Here is a 22,510-nt window from a genome sequence, read left to right as displayed (position 1 = left end):
GATAAATGAGATGTGAATTTTTTTAGTTATATAGGTATTTCATTACACATTAAATAAAAAAATGTATTCATACATATTTAATCACGGTAATATTTTGCATTCGTATATATACAATTTCAAAAAGTGGTTTCCAGATGTATATATTTGACAAAAAAAGTGATTTCCAGATGTAATATTTGTCGACGGAAACTAAAATCCACGTCAACTAAAAATAAATAAAAACACGACTCTGCTGGGGATCGAACCCAGAATCTCTGGTTTCGTAGACCAGCGCCTTATCCATTGGGCCACAGAGTCAATTGCGTTGACTACTTAAAATCAACACTTATTTCTACGTTTAGTTGATCTCACTTAATGAACATGTTTGCCTGAATCAACTAATTTTATGGACTAGGTTTGTATAAGGAACTCTCTATCTTGGGTCTAGAATAATTTTTATATGGTTTTAGTGTTTATATATATCACCTAGATTTAAAGTTCTTTTTGTTTGTGCCTGGTCAAATCAGACTCGAACATAAATTATCTTACGAATTAATACCTTTAAAATTCAACATTTATTTATCTTATAGTCTTTGTAATTGGGCCGAATCAAGGGTGGATAGCCTTAGAAGTAGGGGTACTTTCCTCTCTAGCCTATACTTCATATCAACTCTTTCGTTACTCATGTAGTGTATGTATATACCTTTATATTACTCACTTGACCTTAGAATTAGTTCCTGTTACGCTGTTCACATGTATATACCTCTATATTACTCACTTGACCGTAGAATTAGTTCTTGTTACGCTGTTCACGAGTTGAGCAGTCACTAGTTGGGCCAAATCTAGATAGCAAATAAGCCGGTTTGACTTAACTCGAATCAAAATAACTAAATTGAAATGTGAGCTTGAAGACAGCTCGGGTTTTTCTTTTTCAAATAAATTAAAAATCTAGCCAAAACATCCTTGGAATGAGAATAAAGAAACAAGAGAAAATAACTATAAAATAAAAATATGGTAGTTAGTAAGATAAATACCAACCACCACCACCACCACCATAAACACCAGCCACCACCACCACCACCACCATCATCCACCAATACTACCACCGTCACTACCCTCGTCAGCCTCTCACCATTGCCACGACCATCACCGCCCACCACCATTACTACCCTCGTCAGTCAAACCCACAACATTGATGCAATCAAGAACCAACGAGGTGTAAGGTTGATTGATTTTAAAAATAGGGTGTAAAGTTGATCCCGCCTATAAACTACATGGTGTGAATTAAAGTTTACTTTTTTTTTACTATACTTGTGCTAAATGACTATTGGATGATTTGGAAAAACTTGAAGAAGTTAGTTAAGAAGGTCATGAGAACTTGGTCTAGTGGTAAATTGGACTGCCCTTCTCAGTGAAGACGTAGGTTCGATTCCTGTTTGGGACATTTTCAAGGGACATCTAGGTCAAGGGACGAATCAGGGCTTTAATCCGGGTTCGAACCTAAAGTGAGGGTTCTCGCGCATCGAGGGGGGGTCTCATGACGGTCGAAGAGTCGACATTGGATATAGCCCCAAACAGGGTGGGTTTACACGTAAGATTCTTTGTCGTTCAAAAAAAAGTTAGTTATAAAATCATTAGCTTGATCGATATTGAAAAGCAACAATATACTCCCACAGTGGCGAACTTACAATGTTAGTAGAGGTAGCACGGGCTACCCCTCAACCCCGTTTTCGTAGTGTAAAAATACCCCTTAACTCTGTTTCCGTAGTGTAAAAATACCCCGCATCTTTGTCTCGGTTATACAAAGGATACCCCTGGTCTAGAAAATAAAAAATGGGATACCCATAAATTTTTGGGCTAGTTCCGCCGTTGCTCCCACCCCCAGTCTAGTAACAAATAACACACATGATATTTATGATGGGTTAAAACACGACACACTTGAGGAGAGCGGGGATTTCTGCCAAGAAGGAGGCCCTTGTGAATTTCCTTACAGATCTCATGGAAGGGAGATCTACATTAAGACCAACGAATCTGCTCGTCTTTGGCTGGGCGGGAGGGAAACATGCTTGTGTGGATCTCACAGGAGTTTCCCCCTTAGCTGGTTTAAGGGAAAGCGGGTTTGTAGCAGGACAAGCTATAAGGAAAGCGGAATCAAAAAAGGTGGATAAACACGCTAAAGCATGTGCCGATAACCAACATGCATTTGTCACCTTCGCCTTCGACACCTTTGGCTCCCTAGCTCCAGAAGCCATCCGTTTGTTGACTAGGGTCCAAAAGGTTGTCCACAGCAATTGCTCATCAACAGGGGCAGGGGTTTGTCTTTAATAGGCTAGAGTTTGCTATTCAGAAAGGGGTAGCGGCGCAGCTTGTTGCTCGCTTACCTGCGATATTGATGTAACTCGACCAGTTCTTAGCATTACACACTATTGAAAGAAACAATATTTTCAAAAAAAAAAAGAAGGATTTACTGAAAGAAATATTTGAAAATGAAAATGACAGAAAAGTCACCACAATGCTAACTTGTGTTGATGTCTAACAAGCAACCAAAATATTTTCAATAAGTTAATGATAATGACGATCGAACTTTGTCGATTAATGAAATGTTTTGTGCTTGTTAAATGCTAAAAAAATAAACTAGTGATACGCGTGGTTTCACTGGTTTGAATATATTTTTCAAAGAAAATAAATGAACCAACAAGAATTATTGTAAGATTAAATATTTTATTTATATATTTAATCTAGTAGCCATTATTATCATTTATATAATATGGATCAAAATATATTAAAACCTATAATAAATTAGTTGGTAATTGTTGATGGGCCAGATTACCATAATTAACTAATTGGGTTTCCTCTTGGGTGTATATAAGGAGATTACTAGAGAGGGATTAGGGTTAGACATTCATAACATCAACACTAAAATCGCCCCTCCTCCCTCTCTCCATTACTACGAGTTCTTCAACCCTAAAGAACTCAGTACTACCATCAAGAACATACATCCTAAAGGGGAACCAGACCAATCTGACGAACATGACGTCTACTTCCCTCTCTGATGTGGTGACTGGCTAATCAGGTACACACATCTTATTTTATTGTTCATGATTGAATTTTCATAATTAGGGTTTATGTTTTACCCATGTTCTAATGATATAATCAACAATTATCACTAAGCATATCAAGTATGTAAAATCCAAGCTCAACAAAGGAACAAGTTCGATGCACTATTGCATGGTGGATTAACCATGTGGTGAGTGGTGATTGTCCAAATCCAAATTCTATTAACTTTGAGATGTCAGCACTTGATCAAATATCATATTATAATTCTTGCTAAAACTCATTATATCACTGAAGCATGCTTTTTTTAAATGAATAAGAAACTTCGAAACCAAAGAAAAAAAGTTAAAAAAAACCACAAGCATGTGCTGATAACCAACATGCATTTGTCCCCTTCGCCTTCGACACCTTTGGCTTCCTAGCTCCAGAAGCTATCCGTTTGTTGACTAGGGTTCAAAAGGTTGTCCACAACAGTTGCTCATCAATAGGGGGGCAGGGGTTTGTCTTTCATAGGCTAGGGTTTGCTATTCAGAAAGGGGTAGCGGCGCAGCTTGTTGCTCGCTTACCTGCGATCAGGGGCGGACCTAGCATATAACGAGCCGTAGCACGGGCTACGGCTCAACTTTGTACCGGTAGTGTATTTTCTTTTCGATTTTTATACAAAGGACACCCACAAACAACTACGAGGACACCCCTAAAAAATTTGTAAGCCCAAATCGCAGTTTGAAGAAAGGTGGGAGCTTTCGGTCAGAATGAAGTTGCAGACATATGAATGAAGAAGACGACTCTTTGATATTATTTTAAAATTAAAAGACAAGTGTTATTATTGATTTTATTTTTTTCTTTCTTGAAAATCTCGAAAGTAGGTCACTGGTGGGGCAGGTGGGCTTCCCAGCCTACTATTATGAATTCTCTATTTTTTTTTACTTTTTTCAATTACAATTTAATTTTAATTAACTCTCATATTTTTATTGTATACTTATATTATATGTATTAACTCGCCAATACTTTATATACTTGTATTATATGTATAGTATTTAATCAACTTATTATCTATTAATTTATTAATTTTTTTTTATTTTATTCGGAGCTTACTACTTATAATAATATTATTTTTAAACTATGTAAAAAATAGATAACACTTTCCCCGTATAAAAATGTTTTATTGTCGAGGTTATTTAGTAATAAAAAACCTCAAACATTTTAGCAGTTATACTAAATTAAAGTTCGTGATGAATTATTAATAAAAAACCTCAAACATTTTAGCAGTTATACTAAAAAAATTAAGCACTTAAGACAAAATGGGTTTGAGCCGATGTTGGAAAAAGTTACTTTCTTTTGTAAAAATACAACATTACAATGTTGGACATGACGGAAAGTTATGGTGATCAAAGAAACCGAAAGAATGTCATTACAAATCGACATCATTTTGAAGTTGATATTTTTAATGAGGTTTTGGACATGCAAATTCAAGAATTAGGAAATCGATTTAGTGAGGTAACAACTAGTTTGATAAAAAATATGTGGGATTTAAATCCTTGTAACGGTTTTTCTATGTTTGACCCATGGAAGATATTGGCTTTTGTTGAGATGTACCCGGATGATTTTACTACACAAGAAATAGGGACTCTTTTGGATGGTATTGAGTCATTTCGTCACATTATAAGCGATGATGATAAATTCGCAAACTTGAATGGAATAAGTGATCTTGCGCGTGTTATGGTTGAAACGGGAACACGTAGTTCTTGTCCTTCAGTTTATCGGGTAGTGAAGCTAGCCTTGCTTTTACCGGTTGCAACCGCAACCATTGAAAGATGTTTAATTTTTGAACAATGTTATGGTTTGTGCTGTCGAAAAGGATTTTTTACATGAAGTAAAAGATGACGATGTGATGGAACGATTTCAAGCTATAAAAAAAGAATAGGACAAATCTATTAGGTATTTGTTTTACTTTATTTATTTATTGTCGTTTTTTTAATATTGTATGATTGCACGGTGAAATTTTTTTTTGGGATACCCCTGAATTAATGTTCTAGTTCCGCCACTGCCTGCGATATTGATGTAACTCGGCCAGTATTTTATATATAAATAAATGGAATGATTTAAAAAAAATAAAAAATTTAATTAAAAAAAAAGAGAAAGAATTTCCGTGATCATTATGTCTAAGGTCATGTGTAGTCATAAAGCCCCTTTGTGGGCGTTATGCGACACGTGGCGCGCCACGTCAGCGTGTGGGCGTTATGGGGCCTTATGCATTTAAGCCCGTAGTCATAACGCCACTACCTCATCATTACCCAATTAATAAATAAACCCTTAAACTATACATATATATGTATATATACATGTCTGTGTGAGTGGAGAGAAAAGAAACAAAAACCATAGCGCCGCGATGAGTATAGCGCTTCAAAAAAATTTTGGGCCATAGCGCCCAGGGGGGTGGTGTGCCCGGCGCGATAAGGGCGCTATAAGGGGCTATACCGCCCCACTACGTTCAACCTAACAAAGAGATGCTCCTCAATGAAATGTAAGAAACATCATAAAGATGCTGCTAGATGAAATGTAAGAAAGATCATAAAAGTGAACTTTGCATATAAATTTTTATCGCTATGAGAATCTTCCAACATGCTTAATCATATCCTCATATAATCCAAACACCTGAAGTTCTTACAAAAATTTTGATAATTGTTACAACTTGAAAATTCATTCAAGGTTCATCAAAGTTGAGAAAATTCATTGATCGAAGGTTCATCAAAGGTAGAGAGTATTTGATGCTAACAATCGAGAACCCATAAGACGGGTACCAGAACTTTCTCAATAAATATTTAACGATATAACAAACTTGATGGTGAACAAATGAGTAAGTTAACAAGTAAATACATCATCATAGACAAGATTTAAGAAAAAGCCATAAGAGGGAAACTGAATAAAAATAAGAAAAAAAATTGTGAAGAAAGCCGACATCAATGAATTCCTCACTACAAACCAAACAAAGATTTTTACCATTTTGATAAACTTATGATACTTTCTTGTGAATATATTATACTCACACCTAAAAAATGTTTTGATTGCTTCAAAAAGTTTGTGTGCTTATAATTAAAAGAATTGCAAGCTTAAACAAATGTAAATTATACAAGAAGGGTGATAACAATTTTTAGAAAAGAAAAAAATAATACATATAAGATTGACCATCACCACCTATTCATTCACATATGCACTATCCTGACCATCCTCCACCCTTTCCACACATACATTTTACATCCAAAACAAGAAAAGAAGAATACATTACATACAATTATCTATTTGGGAGCCAAAAATTCAAAAACCCAAATATGAATAATTTCCATCTCAGAACTTGGGGTCTCTTGATTATACCAATGATTTGGGTTGTAAATGTAGCTCAAACAATCATAGTTGCTTATTTACTTGACGACTTTGTGAAGACTTATCTTTCTTTTCTCATATCGTATCGATCAACCCAACATTTGTCTTTTTTAACTGCCTTGTCCCATCTACGATAGAAGATACGCATTTCAGTATACGACTGCAACCTCACCTGCATAAAAACGCAACGAGACACGTTCTAAAAGTTACAGGTTTGTATTTATGTACTTTTCAATATATGTATCAAAACTAAAAATATTGACATACCACAGGGACCAACCGTGTAATTAATCTTTTTTTTCAATTTTAGATGCAAAAGTCAAAAAATAATGAAAATACATGTACTCTAATAATAGAAAGTCTATTAAGTTTATAGTTATTAGACTCATAAAAAATAACGATTAGTCAATTAGACTAAAAAGTAAAAACATTATAATCTTTGTGTTTGGTGTGTATTATTATAACCACATCCAAATGGTCAACTCTACATAGGACGTACCTCAGCTCGATCACTTCCGGCATGGATTTCACTACTGTTAGACTGCAATTATATACATGTGAATTTTATAAGTGGAACATAAAGAGAAAAGAAATGAGGGGTACCAAATTCAGGTTTAAGATAGTACCAGCTTTACAAGATCATCGGCATATGTTGTATTTTTTCTACTCGTGTGATCAGTAAGTGATTCGTTGCTCGCCTGCAGGAAATAAGAACGCGGTTACAAATATTGAAACAAAACAAATCATCTTGGAAAAGGCATAAAGAAAGGGTCTTAAGAGGAGCCACTAACAACGTCTTTGAGTGTGTCAGATATGGCAATTTCAAACTAATTACACATATGAATGGGTCGAATTGGTTAGTATTTTACCTCAAATTGGTCAGATATTAACATTATTCGTTGAAAGAGAATGTGTAAAAATAATAGAAACTCGCCCAAAATCTATTTTTAATGCTCAAAACCTTCAAGGATTTATACTACTACCATTGTAATTGTAATAATATTGTTTTCATAATCGTACCAACTCAAATCATTATTTATAAAACATTTAAACCATAGGCGGCTCAGCCCAACCCAACACAACGCAAATAATGTAAGCTGAACAAAAAACGACATGCTTGAACCCATTTCTTACCAAACCCACCTGACCTACACTTGTAATTGCCACCCCTAACCATGGTCAATATAGTTACTTACATGATTTGCACCACCAAGAGAAGGGACACCAAGATGAACAATGTATTCAGCATCAACCACACCAACCTTCTGCTTCCGGTCACCCTGTAGAGACACGCGATCAAAATCTGAGTCGGTAACAACATAACCGCAGAGAGGTCATATATAGATGGATGACTTGCCTGAGCACAATAGCCGAGCTGAAAATCGATGCCCCATGCGTGAATCAAATCATTCTGTTCAGCACAAAAACCATCACAATCACCACCCAAAGGTATAATATGGTACTTTTTTGTTCTTTTTAAGGCATGAATATTTATCTGTACCTGAATGAGATACCACGCGCAGCGCCACGCCGCCTTTGAAAACACAGGAGCCATCATTTCTACCCAACTGCAATACAATTGTTGCATGTTAAAACTTAAACCAGAAGGTGAAGAACACACAAGGCTTAAAGTAGGGCCTGTGTATGCTTACCCAAAGCATGGAGGACCCGTGCTATTGTCAAAACACCTTCCACCGCCTCGTAACTTAAAATACCTCCTGTTTACAACACAATGATTAACGAAGGTTTTATAAAGTCAAAAATAGAACATATAGACTGATACCTATGAACTTTTGAGTTCTTTTGGCGTACGGTAATTTGATGGTGTATCTCTGATTTTCGAGGATCAAGTGCTGGCTGTGATATGTCAAGTTCTTCCTCTTTAACAATTGATATATACCTACAAATGAGCGTGCTTGTATAATTGATTTAAGTGGGTGTTTACATCTGTATTTTTTGAAGTGATAAGTGATGCTAGATTATCTAATTAAACACCAGAAACTGATTATTGCAATTCCAAATCAAATAATCGGTTCCAAATCCAAAGTACCCAAACACCCCCTTAAAGGACTTACCGGCCTGGATTAAAATGTTCGATATCAAGGTCCTCGTCCCAAAGAAAAATGTAGTCATACTCCGCAACTATATCCGGGTGCAAAAACCGCTTAGCAAACCACCTATAGCATTACGGAAAAAAAATTAAATTAAAAAAACATTCATTTGGTAGATTTAAGAACAGAACATAATACGATAGTATAATGTGTAACCGGGGGGGAAATTTACCACTTCGTTTGGTTCATGGCTGAAACGTGAATGACCCGACTAGCCCATTGTAGATCATTCCATTGATCAACAATGCCATCATAATGAAACACCATGACAACAAAGTCGTTTTCTAAAAACTGAAACAATTATGCCATTTTATATTATTTTATGGTACATAAAAGAAGTATGAAAATGTGAGTAAGGGTGAAAAGAAGCCAAGATATACACATGAACAAGCATTTGGATGATTACCTTTGTTATAATGTTATTAACCAAATACTTTTGCTTTATTCCAGCTGCAATAGCCAGCAAACTCACCGAACGACTTGAATGGCTCTGAAACAGGAGAAAAAAAAACTGCATAGTTAAGGAAAATGCTTGGTTAAGTTTTTAATGTCTGAAACAGGAGAAAAAAAAACTGCATAGTTAAGAAAAAAAAAACTGCATAGTCAATGAAAGAATCCAAACAGGTGATTTGAATATATAAGCTTTCTAAAACAAAGTCAATTTTTGTTTAACAAAGGAATTAGTAAAAAACTACTTGTGGCTATCGTGACGGGTTGTTGGATTGAATTGGTGAACCTGAACACAACCCATATATTTATTCATGTCGAAGACAACAACTCCAATCCGAAAACTTAAAATCGTGTAACCCGAACAGGTCCCCTGTAACGCATTTATCTAAATGAGTCAAATGGGTTGTAATAAAGCTGTAACTGGGTTAAAAGGGTCATAAATGGGACCTGTTTTATTAAAGTATATTCTATATTTAGACGGTTGGCCTGTTTTATTAAACAGGTTAAAACATATCAACTGGAACACAACTCGTTAGACTGTTAAACAAGCCAACCCGAACACGACCTGTATATTTAGCGAGTTAGACATGAGAACCCATAAAGTTATTATATTTATGTCAAATCCATATCGCACTTCATGTTGTGTCAAGAATTGTCACCCCTGTTAAAAACCGATGTGGATAACTCACACTGTTGTCAAATGAACCCCATAAAGGGCGCATCTCCAAATCAGAAGTTTTGGCAAGAACTCCTTCCGGCAATACTTCGCTGCCTGGAGGCCTGCACCGGTTCTAAAACAAACGAGAAACCGTAAGTTAAGGTGTTAAGCACACTCGGAACTACAATCTCTCTTTAAAAGATAAATACCTTGCATTTTTCTGCATCCTTCAACTCCATTTGTGATCGTTGTAGTATCTACCATGGCAGATAACATTAATACCCTTTGATACAGTAAACAATCAAAGATATATAAAGGGTTAATTGCGTAAAAAGATAACCAAGTGTATCCATTTATTATATCAGGAAACTATCTTTGTTTTCACCCATACAAACACTCAAAACGCTCGCCATGTCAGCATACCGTAATGTTCAAAGCTAGCGCCACATCAGAAAGTTGACTTTAACCCGGTAACGGGTACCTTAGACTCAAAACAAAATAGAGGTTTGAGCGTTTTTATGGGTGAAGAAGAATATGGTTACCTGATATAAACATTTGGAACAAAGCTGGTTACGTTTTTATGTGATAACCCTATAACTAACCAATAACTGCAGGGGGAAAGTAAGAGTACTTTAAGGTCATTTGCATAGAATGCTGTCCCGAGGATGTAAAAGCCGAAGATTAGTGAGGCCGTGAGGATGAAAGTGGCGACACTTGTTCTACTCTTGGGTTCAGACAGTAGAGAGGCCTGAAATCAATACCATAAACAACTAACTTAAACCGATGTAGCGTTGAGTTTGAGAGTCAAACCAAGTGATATTCATCACTAAAACCGCAAAGAGTGTCGTTCAATTTGCGAGAAATAAGATTGATCATTAAACTTTCTATGAATTACCATGAATCAAACATATAACGTTACATTTCTAGTTAACTCTGTTTCTGAAACAGAGCAAGTTTAAAAAGAATACACAGAAACAATATATATATATATATATATATATATATAAGTAATTGAATAAGCACCCTAACAGCGAACCCTGCAGCCGGTGGCTGCAACCCATGGCTACTTAACAGATCAAACCGTGGTTCATATTTAACCCATAAACTATCCCAAAAGTGTAAAATTTGCAAATTCTTACCAAAAACACCTTACAACATGAGAAAACAACTAAAACAGAGAAGCCCATATCGAAATCGATTCCAAATATTCCTGGAAAAGTCCCTAATTTAATAAATAAATCAAACCCTATAATTTCAGAAGTCGAACTTATGAACCAAATCATCTGACACCAATTTTGTCATGTTTTACCTATGATCAACTGTAACAATCAGACATGTGTATGTTTGTATTTAGTATATACAAACACATAAACACAGATAGATACAAAGAGAGAGAGAGAGAGAGAAAAGGGAACATACAAAGTTAAAATTCTTCATGTGCCTGCCCTTCAACTGAAAGCGCCAAAACAGAGAAGAAGATGAAAAGCAGCTTTTTTATATGTTTAGTTACAGGAAAGTGGATCGTTTTTTGTAAAGCAAGGAATATTAATCAAATAAATCAAAGATTAATAATAATAAATATGATGAAAAGTTTGAAGAGAAAGCAAGGAAGTTTTCAGTTTTCAGCAACAAAGTGTCGCTGCGGTTACCGTAACCGTCAGTTGCAAGTCACCCAACACAAAAACCACCAGCGCCAGCCACCGTGATGGGAGTTTGTTGCATCCGTGTCGTTCGTGCGTAGACGTGCAGGGATTTTGTGCTGACGTGTATAATATTTAATCTGCTCGTCGTGGGTACCATTTTCTACACAACTGTCATTTCGTTGTTGGAGCATGTGGGCCCTTCCTTACTCTTGTATCCCAAATGTCCAAATATTGAGGAAAAGAATTCAACAATTCAACAAATATTAAACATTGCTTAAATTGTTACATGGCGCTGTTTGTTTACTTCTTAACAAAGTTTTTAATTGTTTGGATATCTTACTGATTCAGCATTTAATGGTTCATACTATTTGTTTTGTGAGTAAAAGTCTGAATGGTTCAGACATTTGTCTCTGAATGGTTAAACATTATACTTGCTCTTAATAGTTCAGACCTCTTACTGATTCAGCATTTAATGGTTCAGACATCTTATTAGTTCAGTACTTAACCATTCAGAAGTTGTCAAACAGCCCCTTAATCTCGTATAATATATTTAAACAAGTTTCATCCGTCAACTCGTTCAACCATTTTTCTACAATCATGGATCCAATTAGTTGGTTTACAACTTGGTTAGTACTCGTCAATCTTTGACTGACGCATCTAGATTAGTTAGTTAAACGAGTTATGTTTGGATTATGCAATTTTAAGTATACGTGGATTAGGATTGTTGTTTTTAAAACGAATAAAAATATGGGCAGGCTTTGTGTTGTGCAATGTATCTCACCAATCTGTATATTTAGGATTTTCTTTATTCATGATGTTACTTGTTTGAAAACTTTTTTATGCAGGCCCTGTAATATAATCACTACCATCCATAAGTAACTGCATTGTTTGATAGGGGTTCGGTAGCCGAACATGGGTCGACAACAAAAACAATGGGTCAAGATTTTAGTTTGGATCCCACAATTATTCAAGCCACGTCCCACTTTACTCTAATTCCATTTTTAGCCTATTTGTTTACAATTTCCATGTTTATTTTCTTTTCTTCATACACGTTGTTTTTATGTTATATTTAGATTAGTTGGTAGTTATTAGTTTTTAGGAAACTCTGGTAATTGTTAGTTTAAAAAGAAGAACGAGAGGAACAAATGGGTAGTGAGTTTATGATTTTGAAAATTTGTGTGTTAATTTTTTCAATGGATTTTGAGAGTTATTAATTCTTCCATGCTAGTTCAAGTGTGGCAACTTAAATGGTGTTCTTGGAGCTTAGATTAGAATCAAACGGTGTATCTTGATTCTCGTTTAGCTTGCCCTAATTGTTTTTTTGTGCGGTGTTTCTGTATCACAAAAGACCGTTAGGTCTATCAATTTTATTTAGAGTTTAATTTCATAGCCATTAGTGAACCGATTGCTATCATGGTCCTTTTTAGTTTTACAACTAATATTAGACAAAATTCATTAAATATCATGATTTGTTTTGATAGATTCACCATCAGTAAACACCCACAAGCATTAAAACTTGACCATATTCATTAAGATAAAATAAAAAGTATTTATTTCCAATCCGTGTTTTGTTCATCTTGTTGGAAAAAAAAAACAAACAATAAAAAAATATTAGAGTAAACTGCCATTTTGGTCTCTGAGGTTTGGCCAGTTTTACCACTTTAGTTCAAATTTCAAACCTTTTGCCATTTTGGTCCCTGTGGTTTCGTTTTTTTTGCCATTTTTGTCCAAATTTCAAATTTGGCCAGATTCCTCAACTTAAAACCTTCTATTTTATCTTTATCCTCAAGGGCATTTTGGTCATTTTAGAATTATTATAAAATGGGTGGGTGTTGATGATGGTGGTGGTGAGAAGGGAGAGGAGGTGGCGGTGGTGAGAAGAGAGAGGAGGTGGCGGTGGCGGTGGTGAGAAGAGAGAGAGGGGGTGGCGGTGGTGGTCTTCTGCTTTTGGGGAAGATGAAGACATGGGATGCTTTTATTTGTATTGTTTTAATTAAAAATGTGTTATAATAATTCCAAAATGACTAAAATGCCCTTGAGGATAAAGACAAAATAGAAGGTTTTAAGTTGTGGAATCTTGCCAAATTTGAAAGTTGGACCAAAATGGCAAAAAAACGAAACCACAGGGACCAAAATTGCAAAAGGTTTGAAATTTGGACTAAAGTGGCAAATCTGGTCAAACCTCAGGGACCAAAATGGCAGTTTACTCAAAATATTATCTAACTAATAAAGATAGATAAACAAAGTAAAGTATATATATAATAGATAGAGTGTACGTGAATGAAAACTAAATGAGAATGCTCTAACATATGCATAATTACATATTTACTAGTCTATTTGTCATCCTTTACTTTATCAAATGGTTGCGATTGTGAATCATAAGCCTGAAATATATCTTTTTAACTTAGTTTGAGTAGGTTGAGCCAAATGGTGAAAGGTTACTGACGATTGTTAGGATTAATAGCCGACAAACGATGGTTAGCGTTGGTTATCTTTTGTAGCAATAGTAACAATTATAATTGCAAAGCGGAATAAGGGGGTCCATTGACTCACTATCACCATAATTTGTCGTATTTTCTTTATAAAATCTAAATTTTTTTAAGAAGAATATAAGTTTGACTCTTTAGTTGTAGTTGGTAGAAAAAAAGACGTTTATAATGGTTCTGACCAACAAATTTTTGTAAAAAAAAAAAATTATAGAAACTTTAGTATAAAAATGAGATAAAATGAAGTTTACAATTTGACATGACAAAACTTTTGGTTTTGTATTAATTTTTATATTATTTGTTTTGGTTAATGATTGAGAACTCACATGTAAAGCATTGATTGTGTCAATGTATATCATAACAAGCAATTGACTACTCCTCCTTTTGTGTATATTATTTGTTTTGGTTAATGATTGAGAAGTCACATGTAAAGCATTGACACTCATTGTGTCAATGTATACCATAACAAGCAATTGACTACTCCCCCTTTTGTGTATTATTGTAATTCGCATGTGAAGCATTGACAATCATTATACCAAAAGTATTTTATGTTTATATGTTTAAAACCTTTCGTTTAATGTTACTTAAGTTTTAAATCATGTATACACATTCAACACGGTGATAAACTCTTTTTTATCAGAAATAGTGATAATACATGGGATAGGAGATGATTAAATAGGGAGTTTGATTTGAGTAGGAAATGTATGAAGCAATAATAGTAGGACACAAAGACATTTTAGTTAATCTCATATCATCTTCTCTATTTCTCTTAATCTGCATTTTCAAAACCCACTATTTTCAAAATCCATCATCTTTAAACTTCTCTTCACTTTCGATCTCTATAATCACCATCAATCAATGATTCGAATACTCAATCAACGTTTTCTTCAACTTTTTTTTTAAAGAAACTCAGTTTAATTTCATACTATTTCTCATTTATTTTCTCATGATTTTGAAGCGAATCACTCGATTTGTTCGATTCGATCGTTGATAAGTGTTTCTAACATTCAAATTTTGTCAGTCGTTGAAGAAATCCTAAAAAAATAGCTTCGATCTGTGTAAAAAAAATAATTGCTGTTGGTCCCCTTTGGCGGCCCTGTTAGAACATGCAACTTTCTCCTCTCATTGAGACGGGTGTTTGTGAAGTATATAAACATTCAAAGAATAAAAATAGACAATGAGAATGATATATCTTCAATAATTAATTCTTATTAATCAAAGAAGAAGGGACCAAACCAGGGGGTAAACTCTTATGAAAAACTCTATATGAAATATAATACTTTACAAAGACACACCTAATTCCTTCGTAGGAATTATGTATATATAGAGAATTTTCATATCCTATCTCAAATGTGATTGGTTGATTGGAAGTTGGTATGTGTGCCCATCAATGACTTATCTTCTTTTTGAACCAACTTGCTTCCTTTTCTGATGAATCCTTCACTGTTGAGATATTAAATATATTTCCTTATGAAAAGATTCTTTTTCTTATGAAAAAAAAAAGATTCTTTTCATAGAAAGGCTTTCAAGATTCCTTTTCATTAGAAATTTTTTTTCTAGCTTTTTCCAAAAAGGAAAGATTCCTTTTACTTTCTTTTACTTTCTGAATGATTGTTTTTCCAAAAGAAAAATTCCTTTTCTTTTTCTTATGAAAGCATTTTCATAGAAATATATTAGGTGTTAATAAGATATATTATATTATTAACATAATTCTTTGACTTTGTGTCTAGTAAACTCCATAATGTCCCGCTAACATTTTGAAGTCTTGTAACCTTGTCGTGATCTTTAATCAAAGAATTTAGAAGCTTGATTTTTTTTTCTCGGTCTTCATATTTAGTGCTTCTGGGACGGTTCGTCGGTCGGTTCGTATTGACGGAATTAATTCTAAGTACCTTAAACTATTTTTAACAACAAATACAATAAAGTTTCCTAACAATTGCATTTTACGATCTGGGTTTTCGTATTATGTTTACAATCAGAGTTTTCGAATTAAGTCATTGTGTTTTAAAAAAGAATGAAAAAACACAATTTTTGTGGTTTTTATTCTATTACGTTAAAAAAAACATTTTTTATTGTGTTTTTAGTCTATTGCGTTTTAAATCAACATTTTTTTGGTGATTTTAGTCTATTGCGTTTTAGAAGCAACATAATTTTTTTTTTGAGTTCTAAATCCATTGCATTTTAGAAAAGAAGACATTTCTTTGTGTTTTTTTATCCATTGTGTTTTAGAAAATATATCTTTAAAAATCTCATTTATTACATGGGTTGAATAAATGTAATTTTATATATTAAATAATAAAAAATTTATATTTTTAAGAACCCTGTGTATTGTACGGGTTGAGTAAATTTAATTTTATATATTAAATAATGAAAAAAGTTACATTTTTAAGAAACTCATGTATTGTATGGGTTGATCACATGTAATTTTATATAACAATCAATAAAAAGTTATATCTTATTATATCTTTATATACCTTGTGTATTATACGGATTGAATAAATCTAATTTTATATACCAAGATAATAAAAAAAGTTATATTTTTAGAAACCCGGTGTATGACACGAGTTACATAAATGTAATTTTGTATAGTAAATAATAAAAATATTATATCTTTAAAAGACCTCATTTATTACACGGGTTGAATGAATCTAATAAAAATTATATATTTAAAAAAACTAACGGATATACTCGATATACGATGGATTGGGTGATTGCAGTGATGGTTCTTATAAATGTCACGTAAACATAGTGAATACCGTATTTGAGTTAAGAGTTGAACACCAAAATAAAAGTATAGAACCAATAAACATTGATTAATGTTTTTGTTTACCCCTTATAAACATTTTTTAAATAATTAGTTCTACCCTTAACTACTTTAGTTTAATAAAAGAAATAAATCATTTACATTATATTAATTTATATTTAGTGTAGTCTTTTGTTAACTTCAGGATAAATAATTTTGAAATCTAATAAATATTTCAAAGTATTATATTATATTATCTCCTATAAGAATTGTTTAAATTTATATTAAATTTAATTTTATAATTATCTTTTAATTAATATTAATTATTTATAATTACGTAGGATAGAGAGGAAAAAACTAAAAAATAGATGGCTTCAATGAATGACATGTGTCCCCTCATTGGTTTCTTTTATTATATAGTACTAGCGGTAAGACCCGTGTGCAAACACGGGTCGTTTATTAGAAAACCATGCATAACACATTTTGTTAAACGATGAATGATTATACATTATTTAAGGTTTAATTAAAAATGGATTATAAAGAAAGGGAAACGACATGATAAACCAATAACATGTTGTTATCTATTATAGACAACTATAAATGAGATGGTACGTGCTTATGAAAATTTTCTTTGTTATTATAGACGTTCAAGTTTTGTTTCATTATGATGCATATGGTTACCAACCATGTGACCATATATTTGCAAAGGGCTCTCCATTTGGATGAACCATCGACCATTAATTATAAGACGAAACTATTGGACCGTTCGCATATTGGTTGAGTCATTTGAACTCAGCATAGTCAACTGTGATAGTAATCAATATTCAGCTTTTGTTTTCGACAATCTATCGTTCAATCATGTCTTCCAATAAAAAGTCAAGTCTTTCTGTTCAAACACACCACTCCTACGTGAATCGTGACAGAGGTATATTTGCAAATCCAAACTAAAGATGTCGAGAAAATGAAACAAAGAAGAAGCATATATCGACACGTTGCGAAACATATTGACACGTTACGAAACATATTTATCTTTGCATCCCTCGTTTACAAGATAAGAATTAATAATTGAAGAATCACTTGAACAGGCAATATTGTTCTTTCCAGCAACTTTTGAAGGGTCCATGTTCATGCTTGCAATTTTCTTAATTTTCTTCTCTTAAACCTGTATAACATGAAGAGATAATGCAATATCCACATGTAATTTCATCCAAAATAAGAACAAAAAAATGAAGCAAATAGAAAAGATCATAAAATCCAGTGTAAAAAGGAATAACATCACATGTCTTCCATCCAAATTGCTAAAACCATATTTAAAATCATCAGAAACTTTCAAGTGGATCGGGAAATGGATTCTTTGAAAAGATTCCATCCAGATTGCTAAAACCATATTTAAAATCTTCAGAAACGTTGATGTTCTTATTAGGTTTTCCTCCTTTAAATCCTTTAAGAATATTCACAAGCGCACCGGGGATACCCTGTATCAACAAAACGTATCGCAAGATCACTAATCATTATTAACATTTTAACATAGTTACTGATCATACTGAAAACCTCTAAGTACTATCATTTTAGTAATTAGACAGAGTTTCAACCTGTTTTTTCTTTTGATTATGAGAACTGCCAATCACAGCTTCTACTGCGGCCGCAAGAACTTTATCATGAAGTGATAGAAAATATTCTGTAACCCTACAGTAACGAAAACAACATATCGCTATTATATTGACTATTTGACATCTTATGTGGACAAAGCACGGTGCCACAAAACAAAGATAAGTGTACCTGAGATCATCGTCACTTTTAATTAAGGAGAGCAATGCCACTTCAGACCCATTTATCTACATAGTAAAGACGTTGATGAATAAGAAAAATTCATCAAACAAAAAATTTTTAAAAAAATGTGCATATAAACTTCAAAGGTTACAAAAATTCTAGAAGAGTAAAATGTCATTTTTGTCCTTGAGGTTTGGCCAGTTTTGGGCTTGGAGAAAACAGTGGTCTAAACAACTTTTGGGTAATATTTTATTGCGTTAAAACAGTGTTTTGTGGAGAAAACAGTGTTTGAAACCACTGTTGAGTTAAAACTGTGTTTTGAAACCAGAGTTTTAACCCAACAGTGGTTTCAACCACTGTTTTCTCCACAAGGCACGGTTTTAGCTGAACAGTGGTTTCAAACCACAATTTTAACCCAACAGTGGTTTCAACCACTGTATTATCCAAGCCCAATTTGATTACAACAGTGGTTTCTGTCGCACCCCCAAAATCCACCCGCGGATGACACCCGCTTTGAGGGCGTGACTGACCAGGATCCAGCCACCAATCATACTGAATGATTAAACTGATAATAAAAAGTAATACTTACTAACCATAAGATTAGCAAATATCAAGTTCAGAGTTTAAGGTTTCAAGTTCAAACAGTAATAAGTAGCGGAAGCATAAATAAACAGTTTTAAACAACGTTCATAGGGTAAGTCATGATAAATGCCCAACACACGGGCAGACAACCATTACACATCCCAAGCAGCTGCTCCAGTCACTGGCCACCTGCAAAGCATGCAGTAAGGGGTCAACAATAATGCTGAGTGAGTTCACTAGTTGTCCAGTTTTAATTACCAAAAACTTGTTTCACCAGTTAATTTATCCGTTTATACATGCCATGGGGAGCTACCCCAAAAGTTAGCGACTAAACTGTTTTTCCAATACCGAACACTAGGTAACCGTTTGCGTTTCCGCAGGATGCCCCGATGTCAATGTTCTATCATCATTGACGGATGCCTGAGTACATTAGTTCACGACCGATCCCATACCATGGCACGGTGTGAGGTTGGTAAAACCTAAATAGCGCTATCAACTAATAACCCGTTCGCCTGGCCCCGGCGACTAATCGGTATTATGTAGTAGGGACTTGAGTGATAGAGTTGCGTTTAGTGCAGTTGGTTGCATTCCGTATAAACAGTAATTAACTAAAAGGTTTCCCAATGACAAGGGAAGGAAAAGTAAGTTTGTTCCCAATAACTAGGGAAGGAATGTAAATGGTATCCCCTTTACAAGGGGATAGGGTTGTTTTAGTCTCGTGTCCCAAACCACCGGGACGCATACTTTTAAGTTGTGAACTCACCTTGGGTTGCTCGGTAGATACGTTACTTGGTTAAGTATGTTGGTCACCACGTCCTAGCATGGTTACCAAGTATGGGTCAAGTTGGGTACAAGTAAACACGTATAAACACACTTAGCATAAATGCAAACAACCACAGTAGCAGGTATACATGCAGCCCAGTCAACAGAAAGTCCAACATACAAACGATTATTGGGCCAACCCTAATATCTACACAGCAAACAGTTACATAGCAGTCCAGTTAACAGATAGCACAACAAGTCATTTGGCCCAATAATAGCCCAGTCGCGACAAAGGCGATTGCGAGTCGCAACCAAGGGATTCTGACTCGCAACCTCGGTTACGGCTCACCATGCATTGGTTACGAGTCGCAACCAGGGTTTCCGACTCGCAACCTTGGTTACGGCTCATCACGTGCTGCTTGCGAGTCGCAACTGCGGTCTCGGTTCATCATGCGTTGGTTACGAGTCGCAACCGAAGGTCCCGACTCGCAACCTCAGCTACGTGCACCTGAAGCCTTCTAGAACCTGTCCTTTGTACGATCCAATGACCTTGCATTTTCATGTAATTTTGTACTGACCAATCAGAATGCAAAAACATGTTTTGTTGTCTAATTACAAAGCAAAATGGATCAAAACAAGCATATTCAAAATATTTTTGTGACATTCAAACTGTTCATCATAATATTCATCCGGTTCATCAGGTTTTGACCCTCACAACCCACCCATAACATGCATTCTAGGATTCATACATCACCATAAACCGAAAGCATCAGAAAAGTGTTAAAGCAACCAAATCTAAGTATCATGCTTGGATTCTATTTCTAGCACATATGAAACATGAACACTCAACCCATAATACTCAAAGTCTTGGCTAAATGTTTCTATCTATAACTAAGGAGTGACAATATTTGATCAAAGTAACAACTAAGACAACATTTCATCAAGGCAAGGGTTTCATTCTCGGCTAAACAAGAACATTACAAGAAAGCATGAAACCTCTAACAAATTAACACGCATACACACTAACCGGTTAAGGAAGGGTATGAAGATGATCTTTCGAGTGGGACTCCGATCTTGAATCCGCAAGCTTTGTTGTCGGGTTGAATCCGAAGGAACAAGGAAGAAAATGGTGGTTGATGCTTTGGGTTTTTAGGGTTCTAGTGTGAGAGAGGAGAGTGTGAGAGGAGTGTTGTAAAATGGTTTAAGGGAGGGGAGGGTTGGTTTATATAAGGTTGCGAGTGGGTTAGGGTGATTCCGGGTTGGATTTCTCGGTCATAAGGCCCAAACGGCCCATTGTTACTGTTCACTAGCAACCGTGGGCTCGAGTCGGGTTTGTGGTCTCGGATTGATTGTGGTTTCGGGTTCCGGTTCATCTCACATACACACACACTCCCTTATATCTATGTATATATATATATATATATAATACATACACATTTATATCTATATACACATATACATGAATACACATAGCATGTAACACAATAGTTCAAATTTTCATTTTAATAGAATCTATGTACACACATGTTACATCGAAAGATTGTCCGGGGAAAACCCGAAGTGTCACAGTTTCAACCATTGTTTTCAATATAAATCTATACACAAATTCACCTCTGATGCTTACGACGTTGATTAGAATCAAGTGCATAAATAAAATATTACCTCAGCTTCAAAATCCACTTCTCCAATGCTTACGACATTGTACTGTTTTTGACATCAAACAGATTCATTGCACCGCTTTCGACATCAAACTGAATCGGTTTTAAGCTACAAGTAACAACTATTATCGATAAGCTTAAGACTGAAATTTGTAATGCTAACAAAGTAAAGGATCAGCTTATAGTGGATTAGTGAGTTGACATATGGAGCCTTGAGAAGGACGACTTCGGCTTATGTGGACATGTTCACTTTCATTGACGGTCTGAAAGAGTCTGAAATGTTGTGACAGAAACACACAATACGTTAAGACATAATACAATATTATAAACAGGATAGTTCATATATTAGTGATATTTATTTTTAGAAGGCAAGGCATACCTTAACTTGATTATGAAGTTCTTTGATATACTCAATAGCCAAATCCAACATGTCTGCGGTTCTCGTTTACTTCGATTAAACATTAAAATCACCAAGGCATAAATATTGTGAGACAGTCTTAGTTGATACTATAAAAAGATATTAATTGAAACAACAATGATCATACCTTATCCATATTTGGGACAAGATCTTGCAGCTTCCTCATTCTTTCACTTATTCGTGTCCGCCTGACCTGCACATGTTCACAACAAAAACATCCTTTTATCTTTGTCGTTAGGTACACGTTCCAAATGATCAACACATACGTCAGCTGATGAGTCAACCCAGTGGGAGCATGAGTTGCTTGAGTTATTATCCCTCCATCATTCTGTTCATCAACACAATCAACCATCAGCCCAAAATTAACATATTACGATATTATAAACGGGATAGTTCATATATTAGTGATATTTATTTTTAGAAGGCAAGGCATACCTCAACTTGATTCTGAAGTTCTTTTATATTTAGAAGGCAAGGCATACCTCAACTTGATTCTGAAGTTCTTTTATATACTCAACAGCCAAATCCAACATGTCTGCAGTGCTCGTTTACTTCGATTAAACATCAAAAACACCAAGGCATAAATATTGTGATACAGTCTTAGTTGATACTATGAAAAAATATTAGTTGATATCTTTTCTTGGTTTCCTTCTCTCTTTTCAACCTTTATAATAGTGTATTGTAGCCAGGGTTTGTCTAGGGCAACTGTTGAGAAATATATCATCCAAAAATTAACAATAAGATGTAACAGTTATGAGCCATTAGTTAGTTAGTTAGCTAACAAAATTGACTGTATATTCGATATTCATTTTTCT

At 34.6% G+C, this 22,510-nt stretch overlaps 1 protein-coding gene, 2 long non-coding RNA genes and 1 other non-coding gene across 6 annotated transcripts; all 4 read right to left on the bottom strand.

Moving 5' to 3' along the window:
* Positions 1 to 224: 224 nt before the first annotated feature.
* On the bottom strand, positions 225 to 297 carry TRNAR-ACG. Its single transcript has one exon. It is a non-coding gene; the product is annotated as a tRNA-Arg (tRNA).
* A 5,826-nt stretch (positions 298 to 6,123) lies between these two features.
* LOC110865647 lies at positions 6,124 to 11,449 on the bottom strand. Of its 3 annotated transcripts, XM_022114974.2 has the most exons (16): positions 11,283 to 11,429; positions 11,053 to 11,085; positions 10,265 to 10,381; positions 9,843 to 9,890; positions 9,665 to 9,766; positions 8,932 to 9,015; positions 8,698 to 8,816; positions 8,490 to 8,591; positions 8,198 to 8,314; positions 8,067 to 8,132; positions 7,916 to 7,982; positions 7,772 to 7,825; positions 7,611 to 7,694; positions 7,041 to 7,112; positions 6,914 to 6,955; positions 6,124 to 6,586 (listed from the first exon to the last, which is right to left on the bottom strand). In XM_022114974.2, the coding sequence occupies exons 2-16, from the start codon at positions 11,068 to 11,070 to the stop codon at positions 6,476 to 6,478; spliced, it is 1,203 nt and encodes a 400-aa protein (XP_021970666.1). In that variant the 5' UTR covers positions 11,071 to 11,085; positions 11,283 to 11,429; the 3' UTR covers positions 6,124 to 6,475. The 3 variants fall into 3 exon arrangements, with proteins under 3 accessions (XP_021970666.1, XP_021970665.1, XP_021970667.1); XM_022114973.2 differs by having other exon boundaries at positions 11,053 to 11,449; XM_022114975.2 differs by having other exon boundaries at positions 6,144 to 6,586; positions 10,236 to 10,381; positions 11,053 to 11,419.
* Positions 11,450 to 17,527: 6,078 nt separating this feature from the next.
* On the bottom strand, positions 17,528 to 18,526 carry LOC118479866. The gene is made up of 3 exons (XR_004861111.1): positions 18,285 to 18,526; positions 18,098 to 18,191; positions 17,528 to 17,980 (listed from the first exon to the last, which is right to left on the bottom strand). It is a non-coding gene; the product is annotated as an uncharacterized LOC118479866 (long non-coding RNA).
* Positions 18,527 to 21,238: 2,712 nt separating this feature from the next.
* Positions 21,239 to 22,045, bottom strand: LOC110865648. Its single transcript, XR_004861110.1, has 3 exons — positions 21,823 to 22,045; positions 21,657 to 21,725; positions 21,239 to 21,550 (listed from the first exon to the last, which is right to left on the bottom strand). It is a non-coding gene; the product is annotated as an uncharacterized LOC110865648 (long non-coding RNA).
* Positions 22,046 to 22,510: the final 465 nt, after the last annotated feature.

Source organism: Helianthus annuus, chromosome 6, assembly GCF_002127325.2.
Source record: "Helianthus annuus cultivar XRQ/B chromosome 6, HanXRQr2.0-SUNRISE, whole genome shotgun sequence".
In the NCBI taxonomy this organism is placed as follows: domain Eukaryota; kingdom Viridiplantae; phylum Streptophyta; class Magnoliopsida; order Asterales; family Asteraceae; genus Helianthus; species Helianthus annuus.
The sequence above is the reverse complement of the archived record's forward strand: the minus strand, read 5'-3'. Positions and strand labels throughout refer to the sequence as shown.

Coding starts and splice junctions, on each gene's coding strand:
- LOC110865647 (XM_022114973.2), bottom strand. Junction 8,592..8,697: donor GCCATGAACCAAACGAAGTG/GTAAATTTCCCC, acceptor GTAATGCTATAG/GTGGTTTGCTAAGCGGTTTT. Junction 7,983..8,066: donor ACGGGTCCTCCATGCTTTGG/GTAAGCATACAC, acceptor ATTGTATTGCAG/TTGGGTAGAAATGATGGCTC.